The sequence below is a fragment of the Triturus cristatus genome, chromosome 2_2 (assembly GCF_964204655.1).
Source record: "Triturus cristatus chromosome 2_2, aTriCri1.1, whole genome shotgun sequence".
In the NCBI taxonomy this organism is placed as follows: domain Eukaryota; kingdom Metazoa; phylum Chordata; class Amphibia; order Caudata; family Salamandridae; genus Triturus; species Triturus cristatus.
Window position 1 is genome coordinate 1,057,935,742 of NC_140582.1, and position 27,033 is coordinate 1,057,962,774.

The 27,033-nt window shown below is 50.4% G+C and overlaps 1 protein-coding gene across 1 annotated transcript in view; it reads right to left on the reverse strand.

The window, feature by feature from the left end:
• Positions 1-27,033, reverse strand: part of NSD2 (nuclear receptor binding SET domain protein 2) — an 881,013-nt gene that overhangs the window by 341,576 nt on the left and 512,404 nt on the right. The window contains exon 14 of the mRNA XM_085642559.1: positions 23,080-23,259. Coding sequence (XP_085498685.1) covers positions 23,080-23,259 — 180 coding nt within the window. The remainder of the gene's footprint in view (positions 1-23,079; positions 23,260-27,033) is intronic.

Consider the following 27,033-nt stretch of genomic DNA (forward strand, 5'->3'; position numbering starts at 1 on the left):
TCAGTTCACCCTCAGCGGTTTCAGGACGGCCGGGTGCAGAGAGAGTTAGGCCCAATGTTAGCCTATGAGGAATAGGGGGGCCTGGTTTGGTGGCTGCTGACTAGCAGGCCACGCGGCTGTGGGAGCTGGGCTCCTGGTCACTCACTCACGGTAAGTGGGGAAGTAGGCTAGTGTAGAGATTGCACTGCCAGGGCCACTCGGGCGGCTGGGTGCAGGGTGCTTCTGAGCCCTCGGGCGCTCAATGGAAATCAATGGGAATGTTCCGGTTAGGAAAAAGGCTGCAAGCTCGGGGGCGAGGATGCTTCAGGTGCCACCACCACTTCGAGAGGTAAGTTGGGTAGTTGTAGGTTAGGTGGGTACCCCGGGATTGGGCACAGGGGGCCGCGTGCAGGGGTGCCTTTTGGTGTCGGGAATCTTACCCTCTGATGATCGCGGTGGGGGGGGGGGGGGGGGGGGGGGGGGGTGGTCACCTTGTTCCGAGGCTGCAGGCTTCTTCCGGAATGTCGAGGGGGGTCCTTGGGTGCCGGACTCGGGGTCACAGTCGCCGTGGGGTCATCCTCAGGGTCTTTGTCCACTCCGGCACTGGCCAGGCTTGGCTGGTGCAGAGTGTGCTGGGTTCGCGGTTCCGGGCTGCTGCCAGGGGTTAGAAATAGGTTTCTGAGTAGAGCCTCTACTCATGGGAGTCCCAGGGGCTTAGAGCCAAAAGGTAGCCAGGTCCTCCGGGGTTTGGCGAGGTTGCTGGCCACGGGAGATGCGGCGCTGGTGCAGGTCCGGGAGTCGACAGGCCGGTAGGGCTGGGGCCAAAGCAGTTGGTGTCTTCTTCCCTTTTTAGCAGCTGCAGGCCAGGTCTTTGTTCTTCTTGCTCTTCTTGTAGTTTTTCGAATCTGGAATCCGGGGAAGGAAGGTTCAGGGTGCCCCTAAATACTAGATTTAGGGGCGTTACAGGTAGGTGAAGGTCAAAGACCAATGGGTCCTTGTCCTGGGGTGGGTACACCCCCTATCCTGCCCCACTCCTGTGGGAGGGGGGCAGTAGCCTAATCCTGATAGGGTAGGGCCTCCCATCTTCAAGATGGCGAGAGCCCGGAGATGTGCTTCACCTCGCCTCCCCCACCTGAGGGGTGGGGTGGGCAGGCTGGCACATCCCCTGTCCTTGGATGGGGTTTCCGGCCAAGCTTCCCGCCAGAGTGGGGGGTTGCAGTGGCCTGGGGAAACTCCTAGAGGCGGCAGGCCTTTGAAGCTTCCCTTTGCTCATCCTGGGGGAGGAGATTTATCACCTCACCCAGGATGTGCATTGTTGCAGGCCCGGGAGAGCAGGGGCTCTCCCACCCAGGAGTCCAGCAACGTGTCTGCTGTGTGGCAGCCTGGGCAGCCTCAGAGCAGACGTGGATTGTAGGTTAGTTGTAAGGGGGCATCTCGAAGATGCCCTCTGGGGTGCTTGGTACATTAAATCTCACACTGGCATCAGTGTGGGTTTAATGTGCTGAGAAGTTTGATACCAAACTTCCCAGTCTTTAGTGTTGCCATTATGGTGCTGTGGAGCTCGTGTTAAATGGCAGCACTGCACTTACAGTGCCCGGGAATGGACCTGGGTACTGTAGGGGCACAGGGCTCCTGCTCCTGTGCCCACACCATGGGCATAAGGCACCCAGCCAGAGGGGTGACTGACACATGCCTTGGCAGTGTGGGTGTTGGGCATGGCACACAGGGATGTGTGCCATGTCGACTCTTCATTTTGTCCTGCACCCAGACACTCAGCCTGCAAAGGCAGTGTGTGTGTGTAAGGGTACAGGGCCCCTAAGGGTGGCACAATGAGTGCTGCAGCCCTTAGGGGCCTTCCCTGGTCACAAGGCCCTGGGTACCTAGGGTACCATTTACTAGGGGCTGACATGTGGCCAGGGTTTGCCAATTTGGAGTTTGTGTGTTTAAGGAAGGAACATAGGCCCTGGGCACCTGATTGGCAGGAGTCCAGGGTACACTCAGTCAAAGTACATTCAGCAATTTAGCAAAAAGTGGGGGCATACCATGCAAGAAAGAGGGCACTTTCTCACAGTGACAAGCTACTTCACAGCGGATCTACACAGAAGCTGGTCTACCTCAGACATGCCCAAGTTCAAGAATGTCTCATTAGAAAGCAAAATTAATTGAGATAGAGCAACCAGTCTCCAGTTTTTAAATCAATCCCAAGGGAAGGAATAGTTCCAGGACTGCTTTGCTTTGCTCACCCTGCCTTAAAAGACAAAATCCGGAGAAGACACAGTAACTATGGCAATTAGGAGTGACTTCATCAGATGTGCAGAAATCATTACACACTGAAATCTCAACCAAGGAACATCTTCATGGACGGAAAAAGAGGTGAAATCGCTTCCTGAGCAATAACCACATCAGGCTCAAAAGAAGAGGGCTTCATTTCATCCAAGAATGGAGTTGGAGACAGTGTCAGACTGCATTTGTTTTGACACCCAGACTTTTGGTGGCCGAAGAACTGCTGCTCAGGCACAGTCAAGCTTATAAACTAGGTCGGCTGGCAACAGGAAATAGTCTCCTGGCAGAGACACAGGTGCCTTGGGGCCCAATGCACCCCGGCAGGTACCAAAAGAGGAAGGAATATAGTCAACAGAGCCTGGAGAAAGCCACACACTCAGTGGGGTCAACAGCAGGGGCTAGTACAGCTGGCAGTGCAGAGCGTGGATTTAGAAAAGAGCTAGGTACAGATATCTGATTGGAGTTTGAAGTTGGCAAACCACTCTGGTGACCTGAAGGCCTGTCCTGCAATCAGGATCGACAGCTTGGTGAAGAGTCCTTCCATTGGCAAGTTCTAAACCTAAAGAAAGAAGACTTCCTCAAGGAAATGCACCACTCCATCTGATTCAAGAACAGGATCTGAAGAGGCACTTATAATGAAGCTACTATCTACCTCCCGCCTAGCACCAAAGGTCAACATGCATGTTAATTATCGGGCACATTCGGCACGCACTGAATCCTGACCACATGGAAAGAATGAAGACTTTGGAAGCTTTTATACCGATTTCATGTTATATTTTACAAATATAAGAATATAATCATGTATCTAGTTTTAGATCTCTATAATGTACATGTGGATGATAAAATACTGTCCAACTGTATCCAGTGTCATTTCAAAACAAGGCACAGCTCGCTCCTCCACATCTCATCAGCTCTGGAATGTGCTTCTGTAGACTTTCCTTAGGTGTGCCATACTGAAGTGGGCATTCGCTGTATCAAACGGACGAAACCACCACCGTCACTCCTTGATCCTCTTTCTTCCATAGGCTTTTTTTACCTGTTATCGCTACTCCTCCTTTGGCCTTCCCATACACAGATGGTACAGGAGTACTTGCGAGCAAAATATGCTTCTTCCAACCCCAGGAGAAAACACTGTATGGTGTTATGTTGATAACTATTGAATAAAGAAGCTCACGTTCTCGCGGTGTCAGACCCTAGTGTATTTAAATGTCATTATTTTGTATCCTCGCTACTGAGAACCGTTTTTGCTCAGAAGGGGAGAGTTATCAGGCCAGTTGCAAGATTGTACCTTTTCCCCACATTTGCCTTGAGAAATATTTGGTAAAGTCATCTGCCTTGAGGAGGCAGCGACAGCCCCAGGGGAAGAGAGCAACCAGCAGCCCCCACCGCACTGGGGACTGCATGCGATGTCGAAGTTGGAGGATCTCAGTGCTTGGGCTCACAACGGAAGAGAAACAGCAGTGAATTCTCAAGTTTCTGAACCAGATATCATGTAGACCCTAGGAAGAGTATTTCAATAGGCAGGAATAACACTTACACCAAATTGATCTCTTCTTTGGTGGAAGTGTCATTAAGCACTGCAAGACAATAAAATAACATTTTTTGAGTGGAAAGCACCTTTGGATCTAAATCGAAGGGTGCAGAAAAAGAATCTACTGTTGTCAGAGCCACGGGGTGCAGCCACATATGGGTTGGTGACGCTGCATCCGGGAGTCATCGCATAGAGGTAGTGTCAAGGAACATCTAGCCGGCACAAGAGAGCAATTTCAACTTTCTGGATCCAGACTGGGGAGATTCAGAAGGTGATGAATTTGCAGGTAAAATTATCAATCACATTACAATGTAACATCTTGCCCAAGGCTGTCCTTGACATACCAATGCAATAGCAGCTCTTTAGTAGTGCAACAGTGTCACCAAACCCAAAAATAAGAGACAAAGGTGCATTTTAGCACTTAAACATGTGAAAGCTTAGACTTGCTGGACAAGACTTTCTAACATGCTTGCCTAAACCACTTGTGGGACACCCCCGCGCCGCACGGCCACCAGCTGCTGCGTGTGCCCCTTGCCTGCCCTCTGCCTCACTGCTGCCTCGTTCGCCGGTTGCCCTTGTTTTGTCACGAATTTGTGCCTGTTTTGTATAACTTTCTTTTTTTTCCTTGCTTTGTTGTGAATTTGTGCCTGTTCTGTTTAATTATTATTTTTCCCGTGTTGTGGTTTCCTTCCTCGCTGCCCGCCTACCCCTCCGCCCTCCCTTCCCGCCACCGCCGCTCTTCCCCGCCCCTTTTTCGATTCTGTAACCCTCCCCGCTCCCGCCTCCCAGCTGCTCCGCCCACCCGCGCACTTCGCCTTAAATGGCGACCGTGCGAACGCGCAGCGGCCACGCGCAGCGGGCGCGCCGACGGCGCGCCGAAGGTGCGCCAAAGGTAAGCCCGTCTGCGCCCGTCCACGCCTGGACCGCGCCCAGTGCCAGGACCCCTGGCCCACGAGGACCCCGACCGACCCGCCTGACGTACTCCGCCGCCACCCTCACCGCTCTCAACACCGGCCGACTCCCAGAATGCCATCAAGCCACTCCACGACGAACCCACGGACCCTTCAGCTGCCACGCCTGCAAGTTCACCTGCATCCGGACCGGCCTCGCACCAGCACCCACCAAGCCGAACACCAGCAGCACCCACCTCAAGTGCATCCTGCTCAACACCCGCTCCGTCCACAGACACGCCATCGAACTTTGGAACCTCCTCGACACCACAGCTCCAGACGTTGCCTTCCTCACGGAGACCTGGATAAACGCCTCTTCAGCTCCCGACATCGCCACCGCCATCCCAGAGGGCTACAAGATCGTCCGGAGGGACCGCAACGCCAACCAGATGGGAGGAGGCATCGCCATCATCCACAGGAGCACCATCCGTCTCACGACCAGCACCGACAACACCCTGACCAGCGCCGAACACTTGCATTTCCAGATCCACACCAACCCGAACACCACCCTCAGAGGCACCCTGATCTACCGACCCCCTGGACCACGCACACAATTCAGCGAGGACATCGCCGACTTCGTCAGCCCGCATGCCCTCCGCTGACTACATCCTCCTGGGAGACCTCAACTTCCATCTGGAAAATAACAACGATCCCAACACCAGCACCCTGCTCGACAACCTCGCCAACCTGGGACTCAAGCAGCTGGTGTCCACCCCCACCCACCTCGCCGGACACACACTCGACGCTGTCTTCTCATCCAGCAAGGACATCGACTTCAGCCACGCCACAGAGCTTCAATGGACGGACCACAACTGCGTCCACTTCACCTTCAAGAAAACGACGACCCACCAACACCAGCAACAAGCCGCCCGCAGAAGCTGGAACAAGATCACAGCAGACCAGCTCGCCACCTCCCTGAGCCAGCACCCCCCTGCCAGCTCAGCGAACCCCAGCCATGCCGACAACCTCACGAAGTGGATCAGCAACTGCGCGGACGAACTCGCCCCACTGAGGACCCCGCCCAGCAGACCCAGCAGCAAGAAAGCCCCATGGTTCACCGACGAACTCAAGAGCTCCAAGAAGAACTGCCGAGCCCTCGAGAAAGTCTGGAGAAGGGAACCGACACTGGACAACATGACCTCCTTCAAACTTGCCACCCGGAAACACCACCAGCTGATCCGCGCCGCCAAGAAAACAGCATTCAAGGACCGGTTAGACAACAACGCACACAACTGCAAGGAACTCTTCAACATCGTGAAAGAGCTCTCCAACCCCAGCGCAGGAACCAACGACATCACCCCATCGCAAGACCTCTGCAACTCCCTCGCTTCATACTTCCACAACAAGATCGCGGACATACACAACAGCTTCAACAACCAACCGACGCACACCATGACCGAGCAACCACCCCCCACCACCACCCTCCACGCCTGGACCCCGATCAGCACCGAAGACACCATCCGCACGATGAACTCCATCCACTCCGGATCACCGACCGACCCCTGCCCTCACCACGTCTTCAACATGGCCGACGCTGTCGTCGCACCCCACCTGCGAGACATCATCAACACATCCTTCGACACCACCATCTTCCCTGAGAGCTGGAAACACGCCGAACTCAGCGCTCTACTCAAGAAACCAACAGCGGACCCCACCGACCTCAAGAATTACCGCCCCATCTCGCTCCTCCCGTTTCCAGCCAAAGTCATCGAGAAGACAGTCAACCAGCAGATGGCCGCTTTCCTCGAGACGAACGGATCCCTCGACCCCTCACAGTCCGGCTTCCGAGCCAACCACAGCACCGAGACCGCCCTCATCGCCGCCACTGATGACATCCGAGCCCTGATGGACAATGGAGAAACAGCGGCCCTCATCCTCCTAGACCTCTCCGCGGCATTCGACACGGTCTGCCACCGCACCCTAGTACGGCGCCTCAGCAACATCGGAATCCAGGACAAAGCGCTGGAATGGATCATCTCCTTCCTCGACGGAAGAACACAGAGGGTCCGCCTACCACTGTACAAGTCAGAGGCCTCCGGAGTCATCTGCGGCGTCCCCCAAGGATCATCTCTGAGCCCCACCCTCTTCAACGTCTACATGAGCCCCCTCGCGGCCATCGTACGCAAACACAACCTCAGCATTATCTCCTACGCCGACGACACCCAGCTGATCCTCTCCCTGACCAACGACCCCGCCGCTGCCAGAGCCAACCTGCACGAAGGGATGAAAGAGGTAGCCGAGTGGATGACGACCAGCCGCCTGAAACTGAACTCGGACAAGACGGAGGTCCTCATCCTGGGCTCCTCTCCCTCCGCCTGGGACGACTCCTGATGGCCCCCCGCCCTGGGCACCGCACCCAAACCGACAGACCATGCACGCAACCTGGGCTTCATCCTGGACTCCTCCCTCTCCATGACCAGGCAAGTCAACAACGTCTCCTCGGCATGCTTCAACATCCTACGCATGCTACGGAAGATCTTCTGGTGGATCCCCACCGAGACCAGGAAGACCGTCACCCAGGCCCTCGTCACCAGCCGACTGGACTACGGCAACGCCCTCTATGCCGGTACCACCGCCAAGCTCCAGAAAAGACTCCAGCGGATCCAGAACGCCTCAGCCAGACTCATCCTCGACATCCCACGAACCAGCCACATCTCCGGACATCTGAGAGACCTTCACTGGCTCCCCGTCAACAAAAGAATCACCTTCCGCCTCCTCACCCACGCACACAAAGCCCTACACGACCAAGGCCCGAGCTACCTCAACAGCCGAGTCAACTTCTACGCTCCCAAACGCCACCTCCGATCAGCCAACCACGCCCTCGCCGCCGTCCCCCGCATCCGGAAAGCGACTACAGGAGGAAGGTCCTTCTCCTACCTGGCCGCCAAGACCTGGAACTCCCTCCCGACCGACCTGCGCCTGACCCAAGACCACCTCTCCTTCAGGAAGAAGCTGAAGACCTGGCTGTTCGAGCAGTAGCGGCTCCCCCCCCCCCCCCCCAGCGCCTTGAGACCCTACGGGTATGTAGCGCGCTTTACAAGTGTCACTGATTGATTGATTGAACGCTAACAAAATAGTAAACACTCATTTAACTGTCTTTTCTATTGACAGGTAAATAATACTGTGCTATGCGTGGGAGGTGAGAGTACAACGTGGTATTTCAGGGGTTATACAAGTAACTTTAGACATGTTTATGTAACTTTAATGAATAATAAATAACTTTAAATATGAGCTGTGGGTCTATCTGATCTGTAAGAGATAGATGAAATGTAAAAGAAAGGCGCAGATATCTCATTTGACTGAGGAACTCTCTGTTCACCATTCTAAATCAAAACAAATTTGAATAGAAACTTTTGTTGTTACTTAGCAATTAGAACAAACTACAATTTAAGGGCCCATGTCCCAGTCTAATACAACGTCAACGCCCTATCAGACATTGAGTGACCACCACAAAAGCCTTCTCATTTAAGCGATACAAACTCAGTGAACTATTGAGTTGGTTTGTTCAGATAGAGAGGCCTTCACTGGGGACAAGTTTTCTTTTACTTTAATGAGCTGGAATGTGGTAGGCCTTAAGGAGAAGTTAACCAATTCACATCGGCTCAATTTCTTTGGGGACTATGACGACATTGATTTTCAAGAGACATGGGCCATCTCTCCCACATCCTGTGATAGGTATGTTTGTTACTCTAGGCAAGGCATGCCTTGGCTTGAGGGCCAGGGGAGGTCTCCTTCTCCTGTTTAAATTACACGTCAATTTAAGAGTGTTGGTGATGGATTCTCGGAGTGTTGCTTTTCATGTTTTATGCATTAAGGATAGTTTAAGTGGATTTAAGTGTTATTTAATTTAGTTTAGCTCCCTGAATATAGGTATCAAGAACCATCTATTCAAGCCCATCACACTGGCCCGAAGTCTCCGCATTGGTTCGATGGCCTTGTTAAGAGGTCAATCACCAATTAAGACGGGCTATTGTATCAGCCCCAAGGGATCCCAGGGAAGTAGCCTAGGTGAGGAGGAAGGAATATGCTACCTACCAGTATGCATCTGTTCTTGGCATGTAGAGCTGCAGATCTACACACTTTTGCATAGATCGCCATCTGGTGTTGGGCCCGGATGTTTGCAGTTTGTTTTTCCTCTTGGAAAGTCTTTGGAAGTCACCAGGTCGGTGACTCCTCCCTTGGTTCGCATTGCGCATGGGCTTCGGCTCCATCCTCAGATTGTTTTTCACCAACAGGGAAAGATGGAGCGTAGTAATAACAGTGAAGAAACCCATTTGTGTTGTATCTAAATAAGATAGACTCGAACAGATACAGGTAGCCGGGGAGGCGGGTGGGCGTGTGTAGATCTGCAGCTCTACATGCCAAGAACAGATGCATACTGGTAAGTTGCATATTCCGTTCGAGGCATATGAGCTGCAGATTACACACTTTTGCATAGACTATATAGCAGTTCCCAACCTTAGCGGCGACCACCGGTATCTGCTGCAGTGGTTTGAAATAGTGTTTTCAGTACAGCCTGGCCCACACTAGCTTGTTGCTTGGTTTGCACATCTACACAGTAATGTTTAGTGAAAGTGTGCGGTGTTCACCATGTAGCTGCCTTGCAGATATCATCTAATGGGATGTTCCCTAGAAAAGCCATAGAAGCCCCTATCTTTCTTGTAGAGTGGGCTTTAGGGGGAACAGATAGCGTGCGTTTTGCTTTGTGGTAGCAAATCTGTATGCATTTTACAATCCACCTAGCTATCCCTGATTTAGAGATGGGGTTGCCTTTATGAGGTGGAGAGAAAGAGAAACAGTTGCTTTGTCTTTCTGAAAGGTTGGGTTCTCTGGATATAGTAAAGCAAGGCCCTTTTAACATCCAGTGTGTGTAGAGCCCTTTCTGCAACAGTTTAAGGTTGCGAGAAAAAAAAAATGTAATTCTACCGATTGGTATAGATGAAAGGGTGAGATGACTTTGGGTAGGAATTTTGGGTTGGTACGGAGGACAACCTTGTTCGGGTGAATTTGGTGAAAAGGTTCTTGTATAGTAAGTGCTTGTATTTCACTGACCCTTCTAAGGGAGGTGATGGCTACCAGGAAAGCTGTTTTCCATGTGGGGAATTGCAGTTCGCATTTAATGCAAGGGTTCAAAAGGCGGTCCCATTAGCCTTGTGAGCACTATATTTAAGTGGGTGGCACCCTGGGGGAAATTATTCGTTTTAGGCCTTCCATGAAGGCTTTAATGGCAGGCACTCTGAAAAGTGATAGGTGCTGTCTGTTTAGTAAGTAAGCGACAATTGCTGCAAGGTGTAGCCGAATGGATGTATATGCTAGGTTACATCTTTGTAGGTGTAGTAAGTAGCATATGATGTGCTGTATGGATGCATCTAGAGGGTTGATTGTGTTGTTATGGCAATAAACAACAAATCTTTTCCACTTGGCAGCGTAGCAGGCTCTAGTGGTAGGACGTCTAGCTTCTCTGATAACATTCATATAGTCGGGGGGGGGAAGGTTAAGGTATCTGAACTCTAGGATTTCAGGAGCCAGATCGCAAGGTTGAGCTGAGCTGGGTCCGGGTGTCTGATCTCTCCATGGTTCTGGGTTAGGAGGCATGGTGAGAGGTGTAATTTTTGGTGTGGCACTACTGAGAGTTCCAGCAACGTGGTGTACCATGGTTGTCTGGCCCATGTTGGAGCTACTAGAATGAGTGTGAGGGAGTGCTGTTGTAGCTTTCGCACCACTAATGGAATTAGTGGGAGAGGTGGAAAGGCGTATGCAAATTTGCCTGACCAGTTCATCCATATCGCATTGCCTTTGGACAATGGGTGTGGGTATCTGGCGGCGAAGCTTGGGCATTTTTTGTTTTCGTGGGTGGTGAATAGGTCTATTTGTGGATGCCCCCATATTTGAAAGAACGGGTGAAGAACTTGCGGGTGAAGTTCCCACTCGTGGATCTGCTGCGTCTTTCTGCTGAGCAGATCTGCCATGGTGTTCTGGACTCCTGGGACATGTTGGGCTAGGAGAAAGATTTTGTGTGGAATTGCCCATCTCCATATGCTCTGTGCTAGTTGAGAGAGCTGTGGAGAGTGTGTGCTGCCTTGTTTTTGGATGTAGTACATGGCGGTCATGTTGTCCGTACGGATAAGGACTGCCTTGCCTAAAATCTGTGTGTGAAAGGATTTTAGGGCTAGAAAGATTGCCAGTATCTCCAGATGATTGATGTGGAGTAACTTTTGTTGCGGCGTCCATGTGCCCTGCACTGTGAGGTGTAGTAGATGACGTCCCCAGCCGGAGAGCGATGCGTCTTGTCAGGATTATTTGTGGAACCGGGTGCAGGAACGGTCGACCTCTGGAAAGATTTGTGGTGTTCCACCACTGCAGAGAGCGATGGGTGCGACCGTCTACCAACACCCGATCTGTCAGTTGTCCCTGGGCCTGGTTCCATTGGCGCGCTAAGCACTCCTCTAGTGGACGCATCTGGAGTCTTGCATGAGGCACAATAAAAATGCAAGAGGACATCATCCCTATCAGTTGCATAAACACTCTTGCTGGGAGGGAGTGTTGAAGTATGAATTTTTGACGCAAAGCATGAATGCTTGCGATCCTTGCCGGATTGGGGTAGGCAATGGCTTCTGAGGTGTCTATGGTGGCACCGAGTTATTGCTTTATGTGGGATGGTGTTAGTTGGGACTTTTGGTGGTTCACCGTGAAGCCTAGTTGGTGAAGTAGCTGGATTGTAGTGGCGGTGTGGTGTACACATTGGTTGTAGGACGCGGCTTTTATGAGCCAGTCGTCCAGATACAGGAAGACGTGAATGTGCTGTCTTCTGAGGTGTGCCGCCACTACCGCTAGGCACTTGGTAAATACTCGTGGTTCTGTTGTGACCCCAAATGGGAGTACCTTGAACTGGTAGTGTTGCCCGTCCACTACAAATCTGAGGTACTTCCTGTGAGCATGATGTACCGGAATGTGAAAGTATGCGTCTTTCAAGTCCAGTGTGGTGAGAAAGTCGTTCTGGGAGAGGAGCGGAAGTACCTGCTGAAGTGTTACCATTTGAAAATGGTCCGAATGCATGTATGTGTTTAGAGGCCGGAGATCTAAGATAGGTCGTAGAGTCTCGTCTCTTTTTGGTATCAGAAAATATAGGGAGTAGACCCCTACATTTTGCTGATTGTGGGGGACCTGTTCTATTGCGTGTTTTTGTGGGAGGGAGATCACCTCCTGTTTTAGTAACGCGGAATGTTCTTGTGACATTGGGCGTTGCCTGGGTGGAATGTTGGGGGGGTAGATGTGAGTTCCAGGCAGTACCCTGAACGAATAATTTGGGTCACCCACTTGTCTGATGTGATGGACTCCCAGACGTGAAGGAAATTTTTTAGTCTGCCCCCAACCGGAGTGGGATGGTCTGGGGGGAGCAGGGGGAAGTCATTGGGTAGGCGGTGTGGCAGAGCGGGCGGTATTTGTTTTGCCTCTGCCCCTATTGTTGTTGCCTCTATATCCGCCTCTTTGATAACCTTTTGTGAAGGTGGACTGAGGAGGGGATTTGTAAGACGTGGACGTGCTATCTGAAGAGTAGCCTCTGCCCGTGCCCCGAAAGGAAGAGCGGCGAAAGGAGCGTCTAGGAGGGTGTGACTGTAGGGTTCCCATAGATTTTGCCGTATCTCTGTCTTTTTTCATCTTCTTGAGGGCCTCTTCTATCTTTGGACCGAATAAATGTTCCTGATCGAACGGATGGTTTAATATGGAGGCTTGTACCTCGGGTTTAAAGCCTGAAACTCTCAGCCAAGCGTGTCGACGGAGTAGGACACTGGTGTTAATGGCCCTGGAAGCTGTGTCTGCTGCGTCTAAGGCACAGCGTATAGAGGTATTGGTTATGGTCTTACCCTCTTGGATTAATTCATTGGCCCTATTTTTATATTTTTCTGGGAGATGGTGCATGATGTTTTCTAGTTCATCATAATGCGCTCTGTCGTATCTGGCCAATAGCGCTTGAGTGTTGGCGATATGCCATATATTAGCTGCCTGTGACGCAGTGCGTTTTCCTGATGCGTCCAGGAGCTTTGATTCCTTGTCAGGTGGTGGTGCTTCGCCTGACGCCTGGAAATTTGATCTTTTTCTTGTGGTGGATACCACTAGGGAATCCAGTGGCGCTGGCCCTTTGATGTAGGCAGGATCTGTAGGGGCAGCTTTATACTTCTTTTCTATGCGTGGGTTTAGGACCCTAGCCCTGACTGGGTCTTTAAAAACCTCTGGCGCATGTTTTATTACCCCTTTGAGCATAGGTAGTATAGCAGTAGACCTATGTGCTGTATCAAAGGTATCTAGGAGGAAATCTTCCTCTACTGGGTCAGTGTGTAGCTCTACCCCGTGATAATGTGCCGCCCTCTGAAGTAGGTGGTGAAAACCTAGTGAGTCTTCTGGTGGCGATGGCCTGGATGGATATAGGTCATCTTGTGGGACATCTGGAATGTCTGGATTATTATAATCATCCCAGGGGTCTGGGGACCCTGTAGGGGTGGGGTCTTGTGGCACATCTGCTGGGTCGTAGTATGGGTCCCCCTGATCATCATGGTCTGGAGACGGGGTCGGAGAGCGATGAGGCAGGGGTGGAGAAGGTGGAGGGGGTGGGGGTAGCACAGTCCTTCCTCTTTGGAGGTGGAGCTGGTTTGTCTAATTGTCTCTTTTTCGAAGACAGTGCCAAATATCCAGTTTTTGGATCTTTGCTAAGTGTCTTTTGCAAAGGATCCGGTGTAAAAAGTTCTTGCGACACTGGTTGTTCGGTCGACGCCGACGTTTTCTGGGCAGACGGCTTCTTAGGCTTGTCTGTGCCGTGCTTTTTGGGAACCTCCGATTTTTTGTTCGGTGCCGATACAGGCTTTGGCGCGGGAGTGTCGTTGCCGAGGGCCTTATGATGTTTGGTCGGCACCGAGAGGCTGGGTTTCGACACAGAGGGCTTTGGTGTGGAGCTCGGTGTCGAGGTAGAGGCCGATTTTCTTTGGTGCCGCAAGGTGTTTTTCGGCACCGCTGGCAGGCTGGCTCGAGCCTGAGCCGCCGGAAGGCTTACTTGGCTTTGTCACCGGGCCCGAAGATGGGGTGTTTGAAGCAGTAGAATACAAAGGGAGGGACTGAAGAGGCCGTTTTCCACTCTCAAGAGTGGGAGGTCCAGTAGGAACAAAGGCCCCTAGAGCAGTAGTAACAACAAGTGTTCCTAAAGTTCCTCAGAAAAAGAAGTGTGATGTCAACAAGAAGGCTGACGTCAGTTGGATGCACCGTGTAGACCTAGGTGGAAATCCATATGTCGGATCTGAATGCCCTCACACACCCTTTCAGGTGTCATGCTTCATCATTTGGGCTGCTCCTCGTCGGGCCGGCGGTGCAATGCCCGACGGGCTCCCTCGAAGGGGCACTTTGGCGGAGATCTTTAATCCGACAGCCGTATTGGTGAAGTGCGGGTGTGGGGCCTGATTTAATGTAGATGTAGGATGATGTGGTTAAAACAAGGTTAGGAGTGCCTAGTGAGAACGACGTTTATTCAGATGGCCTCCTACCTAGGGTTAAAAACGTGTGTACATAGCACTTATGCGGGTATGATGTCCCTGATTAAAGTGGCATGTAGTTATCAGAAGTTGGTCAACATGTTTCTCGCCTAGAGTACTACACTCGCGATTCTTCAGGACCTTATCAAAAAAGATTGTATCTACATTTATGAACCTATTAGGTTGGGGTTATAAAAAGTTTACGTGTTCAGACTGAATACCGGTTAGTGTCAGGAACTACCCTAATCGGTCATTAGCCTGAACTACCCTAATCGGTCATTAGCCTGGCATCAACAGTACTCGGTGGACTGTACATGAGTGTGAGTTCCTCAAAGTTATTGAAATCTCTTCTTCTCATGTAGCGTGAGTCGACCTACCCTCTCCACAGAGTCCCTGTTCGAAGCAGTGTCTTTGGTCTTGCCTAGGCCCGAAGGCGTGACCGAAGCCTTTTTGGGTGTCGGCGCGGGTGTGGGAGGGGGTATTTTACTCACGACCCTCTGCGCCGGGGTGATGTCCTCCACATCCGAGTCGTCGGCTTCGGAAGCACTGACTAGGTCCTCTTCGGTGTGCTGGTGTCCCGGAGCTTCGACGTCGTCCCCGAAGATGTCGACTGGAACGGAGGTCGAGGAGTGTGCCATTTTCCGTCTGGCCCTTCGGTCCCGAATAGTCTTTTTGGATCTAAAAGACTTGCAGGCGGGACAGTCTCGAGCCTCGTGTTCAGGGGAGAGACAGAGGTTGCACACCTAATGAAGATCGGTGTGGGGGAATTTGTACCCACATCGAGGGCACTTCTTGAATGGAGTTCTTTCCATCAGCCGGGACCGGAGCCTGGATAGGCCCGAAGGCCGCCGTCGATGACTGGAATCGAAGGTGCGTCGAAGAAGGTGGTGATTGAGGAGATCAGTGTCTAAACAATACCACGGAGAGCGAGGATTCCGCTTCGATCGTCGAACTGGAATGTTCGGAACCAAGAGGAAAAACAAACTGCAAACATCCGGGCCCAACACCAGATGGCGATCTATGCAAAAGTGTGTAATCTGCAGCTCATATGCCTCGAACATAAGTTTTGAGTACAGCCTGGCCCACACTAGCTTGTTGCTTAGTTTGCACATCTACACAATAGTGTTTGGTGAAAGTGTGCAGTGTTGACCATGTAGCTGCTTTGCAGATGCCATCTAATGGGATGTTTCCTAGAAAAGCCATTGAAGCCCCTATTTTACGTGTAGAATGGGCTTTAGGGGGAACGGATAGCGTTCGTTTTGCTTTGTGGTAGTAAATCTGAATGCATTTGACATTCCACCTAGCTATACCCGACTTGGAGATGGGGTTGCCCTTGTGTGGTGGATAGAAAGAGAAACAGTTGTTTGGTCTTACGGAAAGGTTGTGTTCTCTGGATGTAGTAGAGTAAGGCTCGTTTGACATCTAGTGTGTGTAGAGCTCTTTCTGCAACAGTTTGTGGTTGCGAGAAGAATACTGGTAGTTCTACAGATTGGTTTAGGTGAAAAGGAGAAATTACTTTAGGGAGGAATTTTGGTACGGAGAACAACCTTGTTATGGTGCATTTGCAGAAACGGTTCTTGAATGGTAAATGCTTGTATCTCACTGACCCTTCTGAGGGAAGTGATGGTTACGAGAGAAGCGGTTTTCCAGGTTAAAAATTGGAGTTCACATTTGTGCAATGGTTCGAAGGGAGGCCCCATTAGTCTGGTGAGAACGATATTTAGGTTCCACACAGGTGAGGGTGGCACTCTGGGGGGAATTATTCTTTTAAGGCCTTCCATGAAGGCTTTAATGGCAGGTACTCTAAAGAGTGATAGATGTTGCCTGTTTTGTAGATAAGCTGCTATAGCTGCGAGGTGTAGTCGAATGGACGTATAGTCTAGATTACACCTTTGTAGGTGTAGTAAATAGCCTATGATGTGTTGGATGGAGACGTCTAGGGGATTGATGGTGTTGTTGTGACAATAGACAACAAAACGTTTCCACTTGGCGGCGCAGCACGCTCTAGTGGTGGGTCGCCTAGCTTCCTTGATGACGTTCATACAGTCAGGGGGAAGATTCAGATAACCGAATTCTAAGACTTCAGGTGCCAGATCGCAAGGTTGAGCTGAGCTGGGTCCGGGTGTCTGATCTCTCCATGGTTCTGGGTTAAGAGGTGTGGAGAGAGGCTTAATTTTTGGTGCGGTACTACAGATAGTTCCAGCAGTGTGGTGCAACACGGTTGTCTGGCCCAAGTTGGAGTTACTAGGATCAGTGTGAGGGAGTGTTGCTGTAGTTTGCGCACCACTAGTGGAATGAGTGGGAGAGGCGGAAAAGCGTATGCAAATCTGCCTGACCAGTTCATCCATATCGCATTTCCTTTGGACAATGGGTGTGGATATCTGGCGGCGAAGCTTGGGCATTTGGTGTTTTCGTGGGTGGCGAAGAGGTCTATTTGTGGATGCCCCCACATCTGAAAGTACGGGTGTAGAACTTGTGGGTGGAGTTCCCACTCGTGGATTTGTTGTGTTTGTCTGCTGAGCAGATCTGCCATAGTGTTTTGGACTCCTGGGACATGTTGAGCTAGGAGAAAGATTTTCTGGGGTATGGCCCATCTCCATATGCTCTGTGCTAGCTGAGAGAGCTGTGGAGAGTGTGTGCTGCCTTGTTTTTGAATATAGTACATGGCTGTCATGTTGTCTGTGCGGATTAGGACTGCCTTGCCTGAAATCTGTGTTTGAAAAGATTTTAGGGCTAAGAAGATTGCTAGTAACTCCAGATGGTTGATGTGGAGTAACTTTTGTTGAGGTGTCCATGTGCCCTGCACAGTGAGATGTAATAGATGAGCTCCCCAGCCGGAGAGCGATGCGTCTGTGGTTAGTACTATCTTGGGAACCGGGTCCAGCAACGGTAGACCTGTGGAAAGGTTTGTGGTGGTCCACCACTGCAGAGAGCGATGGGTGAGACCGTCTACCAACACCAGATCTGTTAATTGACCCTGGGCCTGGTTCCATTGGCGTGCTAAGCACTCCTGGAGAGGACTATGAAGATGCATGAGGCCATCATCCCTATTAGTTGCATAAACACCCGAGCTGGAAGGGAGTGTTGTGCTATGAATTTTGCGCGTAGAGCCTGAATGCTTGCAATCCTGGCAGGCTTGGGGTAGGCGAGCGCTTTTGAGGTGTCTATAGTGGCACCTAGATATTGTTTTATGTGGGATGGTTGTAGATGGGACTTTTCGTGGTTTACCATGAAGCCTAGCTGGTGAAGTAGCTGGATCGTGGTGTGTGTGTGTTGTACACACTGATTGTATGAACTGGCTTTTATCAACCAGTCGTCTAGGTATGGGAAGACATGAATGTGCTGTCTTCGCAGATGTGCTGCCACCACTGCGAGGCACTTGGTGAATACGCGTGTTGCGGTTGTGACTCCGAACGGGAGTACTTTGAATTGGTAGTGTTGGCCGTCCACTACAAATCTGAGGTACTTCCTGTGAGCGCTGTGCACTGGGATGTGGAAATAAGCGTCTGAGGTCTAAAGTTGTGAGGAAGTCGTTTTGGGAAAGTAGCGGAGTACCTGCTGAAGCGTCACCATATGAAAATGGTCTGAGTGTATGTATTTGTTTAGGGGCCGAAGGTCTAGGATCGGCCATAGAGTCTCGTCCCTTTTTGGTATGAGAAAATATAGGGAGTAGACCCCTATATTTTGTTGGTTGGTAGGAACGTATTCTATTGCCTTTTTGTGTAGGAGGGAGATTACCTCCTGCTTGAGTAGCAGTAGATGTTCTGGTGACATTGGGCGTTGTCTGGGTGGAATGTTTGGGGGGGTAGATATTAGTTCTAGGTAGTAGCCTGACCGAATTATTTGTGTTAGCCATTTGTCCGAGATGATGGTAGTCCAGACCGGAAGGAAATGTTGAAGTCTGCCCCCGACCGGAGTGGGATGGTCTGGGGGAAGCGGAGGGAAGTCATTGGGTAGGCGCGGAGGCAGAGCGGGAGGCGTTTGTTTTGCCTCTGCCTTTGTTATTGTTGCCCCTGTAGCCGCCCCTTTGGTAACCCCTTGTAAAGGTGGACTGAGTAGGGGATTTGTATTAAGTGGAAGCGGGGTCTGAGGAGTAGCCTCTGGATGTGCTCCGAAAGGAAGAGCGGCGAAAGGAGCGTCTGGGAGGGTGAGATTGTAAGGCTCACATGGATTTTGCCGTATCGGTGTCCTTTTTCATTTTCTCTAGGGTATCATCCACTTTTGGGCCAAACAAATGTTCCTGGTCAAAGGGATGGTTGAGGATGGAGGCTTGTACCTCCGGTTTAAAACCTGATATCCTTAGCCAGGCATGGCGACGGAGAAGGACACTAGTATTGATGGCCCTAGAGGCTGTGTCTGCTGCATCTAAGGCACAATGTATGGAGGTGTTAGTAATTGTTTTGCCCTCCTGAATTAGCTCATTGGCCCTAGCTTTATATTTATCAGGGAGATGGTGCATTATGGCTTCCAGCTCGTCATAATGGGCCCTGTCATACCTCGCTAGTAGTGCTTGCGTATTGGCGATACGCCATATATTGGCCGCTTGAGATGCAGTACGCTTGCGTGATGCGTCCAAGAGTTTAGACTCTTTGTCCGGTGGTGGTGCGTCACCTGACGCCTGGGAGTTCGCCCTTTTCCGTGCTGTGGATACTACCAGGGAAACTAGTGGCGCCGGCCCTCTGATGTAGGAGCGATCTGTTGGGGCGGCTTTATACTTTTTTCCAATGCGCAGATTAATGACACTGGCTCTAACTGGGTCCTGAAAGATCTCCGGCGCATGTTTTATAACACCTTTTAGCATAGGCAAAATGGAGGTGGTCCTATGTGTGGTGTCAAATGTATCTAGAAGGAAATCCTCCTCCACTGGGTCGGTATGTAAAGCTACCCCGTGGTAGTGTGCCGCCCTTTGCAGTAAATGGTTAAACCCCAAGGAGTCTTCTGGGGGAGAAGGTGTGGAAGGGTAAAGATCGTCTTGTGGGACGTTAGGGATATCAGGGACATTATAATCATCCCATAGGTCTGGGGATCCTGTGGGAGTGGGGTCTCCTGTAGGTGTATCTTGGGGCACATCCCCTATGTCATTGTATGGATCCCCTTGATCATCATTGTCCAGGGATGGGGTCGGGGAATGATGAGGTGGGGGTGGTGGAGGTGGGGGAAGGTATTCTGAAAGGGGAGGTAGCAGAGTCCTTCCTTTTTGGAGGTGGAGGCGGAGCAGGTTTCTATAACTGTCTCTTTTTGATAGAGAGCATCAAATGTCCAGTTTTGGGATCCTTAGTTAATGTTTTTTGTAAGGGATCCGGTATGAATAGTTCTGGCGAGGTTGGTTGGTCCGTCGGCACCGAAGGCGTCGGGCCGTTGGTTTTTCAGGTTTGTCGGAGCAGGTTCGTTGTTTGGAACCATGCTTGGAAAGCTCCGATTGTTTAGTAGGCACCAAGATGGATTTCGACTTCGAAGTATCGGTGCCGATGGCCTTGTGGGCTTTTGTCGGTACCGAAGATGGGGTCGGTGCCGAGGAGCTGGGTCTCGACCCCTAGTGTTTCGGTGTGGGGGTCGGTGTTGAGATGGAGGCCGGTTTCTTTTTCGCTGCCAAAGAGTGTTTATCGGCTCCGATGGTGGGCGAAGGCGTGACCAAAGCCTTTTTTGGTGCGTGTGTGTGTGTGTAGGGGGGGGAATTTGGGGGGGGGGGGGGGGGGGGAAAGGTAGAGTAGTACTCACGACCCTCTGTACCGGAGTGATGTCCTCCACATCTGAATCGTCGGCTTCGGAGGCGCTGACGAGTCCCTAGTCGGTGTGTTGTTCTGGAGCGTCGACGCCCTCCCCGAAGATGTCGTCCGGGATCGCCGAAGAGTGTGCCATGGTTCTTCTGGCTCTTCGGTCCAGAGTCGTTTTCTTGGACCGGAAGGATTTGCACGCCGGACAGTCTCGAGCCTCGTGTTCAGGGGAGAGGCAGAGGTTACACACCTCGTGGAGATCGGTGTGGGGGAATTTGGACCCACATCGAGGGCACTTTTTAAATGGAGTCCTTTCCATTATCCAGGACCGGAGCTTGGGTAGGCCCGAAGGCCGCCGTCGACGACGACTGGAACCGAAGGTCTTGCCGATGAGCGGCGCGTCGAGTGGGGAGATCGCGATCGAAACAATACCGCGAATTGGGGTGAGGATTGCGCGTCGATCGTCGAACTGGAGGCTGTTCGGAACCGTAGCGCGAAGATTACATCCGAGCCCGATGGCGGAAAAAAACAATCTGAGGATGGAGCCGAAACCCATGCGCAATACGATCCAAAGGTGGAGTCACCGACCTCGTGACTTCCAAAGACTTTCCAAGAAGAAAAACAAACTGCAAACATCCGGGCCCAACACCAGATGGCGATCTATGCACGTGTGTAATCTGCAGCTCATATGCCTCGAACATATATTTCAGTTAGTAAAGATTGGGAACGACTTAATATAGCTGCAGCCGGCAATTGCAGTACAGTTTTTTTGAGCACAGTCAACATCCGACAAAGATGCACCATCCAATCCAATATGCTCATATATAGCAAGCCCAACCTGGGTAACTTATTTCAGCACCATGTATCAGGCCGAGGAGGATAAGACTAGCAGAATTGTTAAGCACAAGGCTCTGTAATTTCCCACATTTTGCAACTCTCAGTTGGTGAGGTAGTGGAAGCAACAAAGCAAAGTTTGGCTAGGAAGGCCCCAGGTCCGATTGGGATATCTATGGATTTAATAAAAACTGATAGTGAACTCTGGGGCCCCCGGCTTACAAACATTTTTAACAATTAATTCAGCTAGAAAATTCCAGAGTCCTGGACGCTATCAACCATCAGCCCTACCTTCAAGAAAGAGGATCGTAAACTTTACTGTCCCATATCTCTTATTGACAGTACAGTGAAAGCTTTCCGTACAGTACTTTTAATACATTTAAGGAATTTGGTCAGCCAGAACAATATCCTATCCCGGTTCCAATACATTTTCCCCCCAGGCTAGGCACGGTGGAGCAATGCCTTAATTTTTTTAATAATCCAGGGCAAATATACATCAGACAGACTAGGCCCACTATACTGAGCCTTCATGGGCTTGTCCACAGCTTTCGCTAACAGGACCAAGCTATGGTTAATATTGCTAGATATGGGGGTGTGCTATCATTGTTAATTTTCTCTACATTTTGCATTAAAACCTAGTGGCCAAGGTGAGATATGGCCTTGCCAGGGAAACCACGGATACCTTTCATTTAACCAGAGGGGTACTAGTGGGGTGAATTTTGGCACCCCTTTTTATCCTTTACATTTATTTATGATCTCATCTAGGAACCTGACCTAACCAGGATAACTAACAAACTAGTCCCGGCATGAGTGTATGCAGATAATGCTGTTTTGATGGCGAGGACCCCAACAGCCCTTCGAAGTCTAGTGGAAGCCTTTGTCTCTTTAATGGGTAGCCTAGACTTAAAGACTAATTTTGGGAAATCCCACGTCATAGCGTACGGGCCAATGAAGAAAAAACTGGCCTTCATTTCAGTTAATGACAGGCCCATGAGTAGAGTATGTAACTTCAATTGCCTCAGAGTTTCTTTTTATTCAGGTGACTCAAGGTAGCCACAGCTTACCATTTCATGCGGAGTATGACGGCAGGGGTTGTTTTAAACCTTTGACGTACAACTTTTAAGGGCTTCACTGCAGCCTTTATAACAATATATAACCACCAGTGTATCCCAGCTGCTGTGTAGGGGACTGGGATATGGGGATGTCAAAACTCTGCAGCACTACAAATAGAAGAAAATCGCATCTGCAGACGCCTTCTTAATCTCCCACAAGCAAGTTTGCATTTTATTATGCACTGAGCTGAACTTGCCATATATATCAGCCACAGTTAAACTAGCCTAGCTGCTCTTGTGGGTTAATATATGGACCAAGGCCAGTTTTAATAGGGAAGTGTTGTTGGATGTTTTTCTGCCCACTGGCTGAATTATGTTTGAAAGTCCTTAACTGATTGGGGTTTGATCAACGTTTTTTTAATCTCCACTCACTTTAACAAAATCGGATAGCCGATAAGAGAAAAATAGCTTTAGAGAGTATAGTGTACATCAGCGTCTGGACCGGGAGTGTTCATAAGGGACTGTGAAGAATGACTAATACTCTGGCTTCTCCTGGTCCAGTATTTTATCTTACTCTTGCATTAACAAAACGGAGAAAATAAATAGCTCCTTTTATGTTTTAGGGAAATACAGCGCGGAGATTTAGGTTTTGAAGAGTATGCTCATCAACGGAACTCCAGTTTGCCTTTGTGCCCCTGTGATGGGACTTCGCACTTTGTCTTTTTTCTATAAATTTTAGAAGACCTTTATCAATTTTTAAAGCTGTTTTTAATGGATTTGGGTATTATGCGATGTAAAGAAGCTCCATTGTATTTGCAGAACTTAGAGAATTGAGATTGTGTTCTTAGGGTATATTCCTTCCTCAAATCGAAAGCAAGTACCAGAAACACAATGGAGAGCCGAGTATCAGGAGGAAAGATGTGTCTATAGTAGGGCGGAAATACTTGTTAATCCAAGTTTGGCAAGATTTAGCTCTTAATAAATATATAAATATATTGTTCTTTGTAGATGTTTAGTTTTATAATATAGGAGTCGGATTCTAATGTGAAATCATTTTAAACTGTTGTATGAATTTTAAATGAATTTGTATTATGGTTTCTTGAAAACTGAATAAAGATTTCTTCCTTCCAGAACAAACTACAACTTGAAAAATGGAAGCAGTAAACAGTATCAATATCAAATTCAAAAATCTACTGAATACAAACTAAGTATTTGTACCTTTGGAGCAGACAAAGCACCACCTCACGTTAACATGTACGTGATGGCTGTATCCCTTTTCGGTTTTGAAATGACCCGGGCAGATAATGCTGTTGGAAGTAATCACCGTACATCCTGCTGCCATACACCCCTCTCCAACATGGTAAGCAACAGGACAACGAACACAACGCATCATTTTTCCTAAGGGAGAAAAAAAATTGGATATGAAACAAAACTTAATTTTTCTTACTTTTGCAGTGTCCACCAAATGCAATATTTCCAGGTATGTTATCCATTTCAATAGTGCTTAAGACAGCATCACAATTTGAAACATTTTAGGAGAAGATAGGTAAAGTTTAATCACAAATACTGAAGATGAATCTCAAACACAACCGAGTCACGTATGTAAAACAATATTAAAAACACTGTATTGTGCTAAACTAACCTATCCCTGAGGGACACACATCAACTTTGTAGTGGTTAGAAAAAATAGCACTGTATATATATATATATATATATATATATATATATATATGTATATATATGTATATATCCCCATATCCTACTGGCGGTCGCCAGTAGGTAGTTATAGTTAGGACCTATTTTCCATAGGAAATCCACAACAATAACTTTGGCACCGGTTGACGAATCTTCGCGAAATTTTCAAAACTTTTGGCCAGCTCCGGTCTGCTCCTATCCTGAAAGTCTCGGGGTGATTCGTCAAGAGGGGGCAGAGGAAAAAGGGAGGTCCCAAAACGTGTTTTCCCCATGCAATTTTCCATAGGAACATTTAGTCGCAGCTACAGCCCGAACTGCTGAACGGAATTACACCAAATTTGGCAAAAAGGTAGCCCTTGGTTGAGAGTCGTGCCTTTTGGTTAAATGGTGTAAATCCGTTAAGTAGTTATTGAGAAAATCAAAAGTAAAATCACATATATATCTAGGGCCGCGGATCCTCCCGAGCACGAGCTTTATGCTAATTGGCTGTCAACACTTCAAACCAGGAAGTGTTGGCAGCCATCTTGTGCCTCGGTAGAACCGAGGCACAAATGGGGGCAGCCCCAGGGACCGCCACCCCCGGGGCTTTTCTATAATATCTGGGGGCTCTCAGCCCCCCCCCCAGCCCTGGGGACCGCCACCCCCCAGGGCTTCAAAAATATTGGGTGGGGGGCTCAAGGCCCCCCCAAGCCCCGGGGACCGCCACACCCCGGGGCTTGTTTTATTAATAAATAAACTACCTGTGGGGGGGGGCTTGAGCACGCCCACACGCCCCGGGGTCCGCCACCTCGCCGGGGCACTAAATATTTAAAATAGGGGGTCCGTGACGGACCCCCAAGCCCCGGGAACCACCAACCCCCGGGGCTTTGAATTAAGTGGGAGGGGGCCGCGCGGCCCCCCTCCTGGAGCCCTGTCGTGGACCCTGGGGACAGCCACCCCCGAGGGCCGGCTCCTGCAGTGTCCACCCCCGGGACACTGCTGTTTGCTATAGCAGGGCGGGAGCCTCGTAGCTCCCGCCCTGCCATAGCAAACTTGGTTTGGATTTTGAAAGAGAGAGCAGGAGACCTGTTCTCTTTTTCAAAATGCGAACCAAATTGCTTTTCCATACGGGGAGCTGCATCTTCGCAGCTCCCAATGCCGGCTCACGCAGGAGGCAGGGAGACGGCGGGGTCCCCAATCACCCCACGGTCCCCAACGGAGAGTGCCAGCCCCGTGGGATGGGATCCCCGGGGCTATTAGTGGCCCAGGAGGGGGAGGGCCACGCTTCCCCCCTCAGAAATAAAAAAAAAAAAATTAGGGGGAAAAAAACAGGCCGGCCCTGTGGGATGGGGTCTAAGGAGGGGGGAAAAGAAGCCCCCCTCCTAAAATAAAAAAAAAAGATAAAAAGACCAGGCCCGGGGATGGGATCCCCGGGGCCAATTATGGCCTCAGGAGGGGGCCACGCGGTCCCCCTTCAAAAATAATATAAAAATAAAAAGAGAAGGTCAGGCCCTGGGGGGTGGGGTCCCCAGGGCCAAAATATTAGGACAAGGAGGGCCACACAGCTCCCCTTCTTAAAACAAGTAAAAATGAAAAAAAATGGCATTCGCCGGAGGCCACGCCCCCTTCTTGCAGCACTCTGCAAACGCGCCCCCTGGCGCGTTTGCATATGGGGAACGAATTCCCCTTGAATACTGGAGGTCCCCTGGGGCCAACTAGACCAACAGGTATCTCCAGTATGCACCAGGGAGCTGCGTTGCAGACAGGTGTTCTTTTTACACCTCTATGCAACGCAGCTCTGTGGCACTTAATGGAGGTAGCTGGTGGGCTAGTTGGCCCCCAGGGACCCTCAGGATTGAGGAGGAATTAATTCTCCAACATAAAACGCGCCACAGGGCGTGTTTGCACACATGTCACCTTAGGCCACGTCCCCTTCCTTCACCATTGTGCAAACGCGCCCTGTGGTGAGTTGTAAGTTGGGGAATTAATTTGCTTTCAATACTGAGGGTCCCTGGGGGCCAACTAGACCAACAGGTATCTCCAGTATGCGCCAGGGAGCTGCGTTGCAGACAGGTGTTCAGAGGCCGCGCCCCTTTTTACACCTCTCTGCAACGCAGCTCTGTGGCACTTACTGGAGGTACCTAGTGGGCTAGTTTGACCGTAGGATTCAAGGGGACTTAATTTCTCAACTTAGAACGGCCACAGGGAGCGTTTACACATTGGTGAAGGAAAGGGACGGGGCCTGAGGTGACGTTTGCAAACACGCCCTGTGGCGCGTTTGAAGTTGGGGAAATAATTCCCCTTCAATCCTGAGGGACCCTGCGGGCCAACTAGCCCACCAGGTGCTTTCAGTAAGCGCCACTGCGCTGCGTTGCAGAGAGGTGGTCCAGGCCGTGCCATTTTTTACACCTCTGCAACGCAGCTCTGTGGCGCTAACTGGCGATACCAGGTGGTCTAGTTGGACCCAAGGGACACTCAGGATTCAAGGGGACTTTATCAAATTAAAACGGCGACAGGGCGTGTTTTTGCACACGTCAGCTTAGCACCCCCCCCCCCCTTCACCAGTGTGTAAACACGCTCTGTGGCGCATTTTAACCCTTTCCGTGCTCATGACGGAACCACTCAGTCATGAGCCACGGGTGCGCTGTGCTCATGACGGAGTGGTTCCGTCATGCTGCGGCCGTTGGCGGCCGCTCCGCCCACGCGGCGCTAATTCCCCGCTTGCGCGGGCGATTACCGCAGTGGGCGGAGACGTGACGGAACCACTCCGTCATGAAAACAGCTCACCCGCAACAAAGTGGTTCCGTCACGAGCACAGCGCCACCGCAACTGCCCCCAAACCCCCCCAGCGCCGCGGCGGAATTCCTGCCGCGGCGAAGGGGTTAAGAGGCAGTTTTAATCACCCTGCCCTATTATGTGCTAGGGGCTTACAGAGGAGGTCATTTTAATCACAGGGGTACCCCAACACAGTGTTCCCTAGTGTATGTAGGTGTTTTAACTGTATTCTAAGTGTCTTTTAGCATAGCACTGGCTCTAGGACTGCTTAGTCAGTCAGCTACCACCAGTACCCATCTGAAAAAAATTGAAAAAACTGCACCAAAACCCAACCACTTATAAATTTACCCAGGCACTCTCCTTGCAGTACTCTAATCATTCAGTCAGTATCCATGTACTCATGCAGCGAGCCAGGCCTTAGCACATGGACTGCTTCAAACCCCTATCCACTATGCATGCAGTCCTCTAACCACCTACACACTTGTCTTTCACATCTTCAATTCCCCAGTCAGTATCCATACACTCCAGCAAACACCCTGTCACTCCCCTTGCACTCCTCCAGTGACGCATTCAGCACCATGTAATAATCCATTCACTGCACCCAAACACTTATAAATTCACCCAGGCACTCTCCTTGCAGCACTCTAATCACTCAGTCAGTACCCAGATACTGATCCAGTGACCCTAACAAAAAACAACATTACAGTTTCAATATTTAAAAAA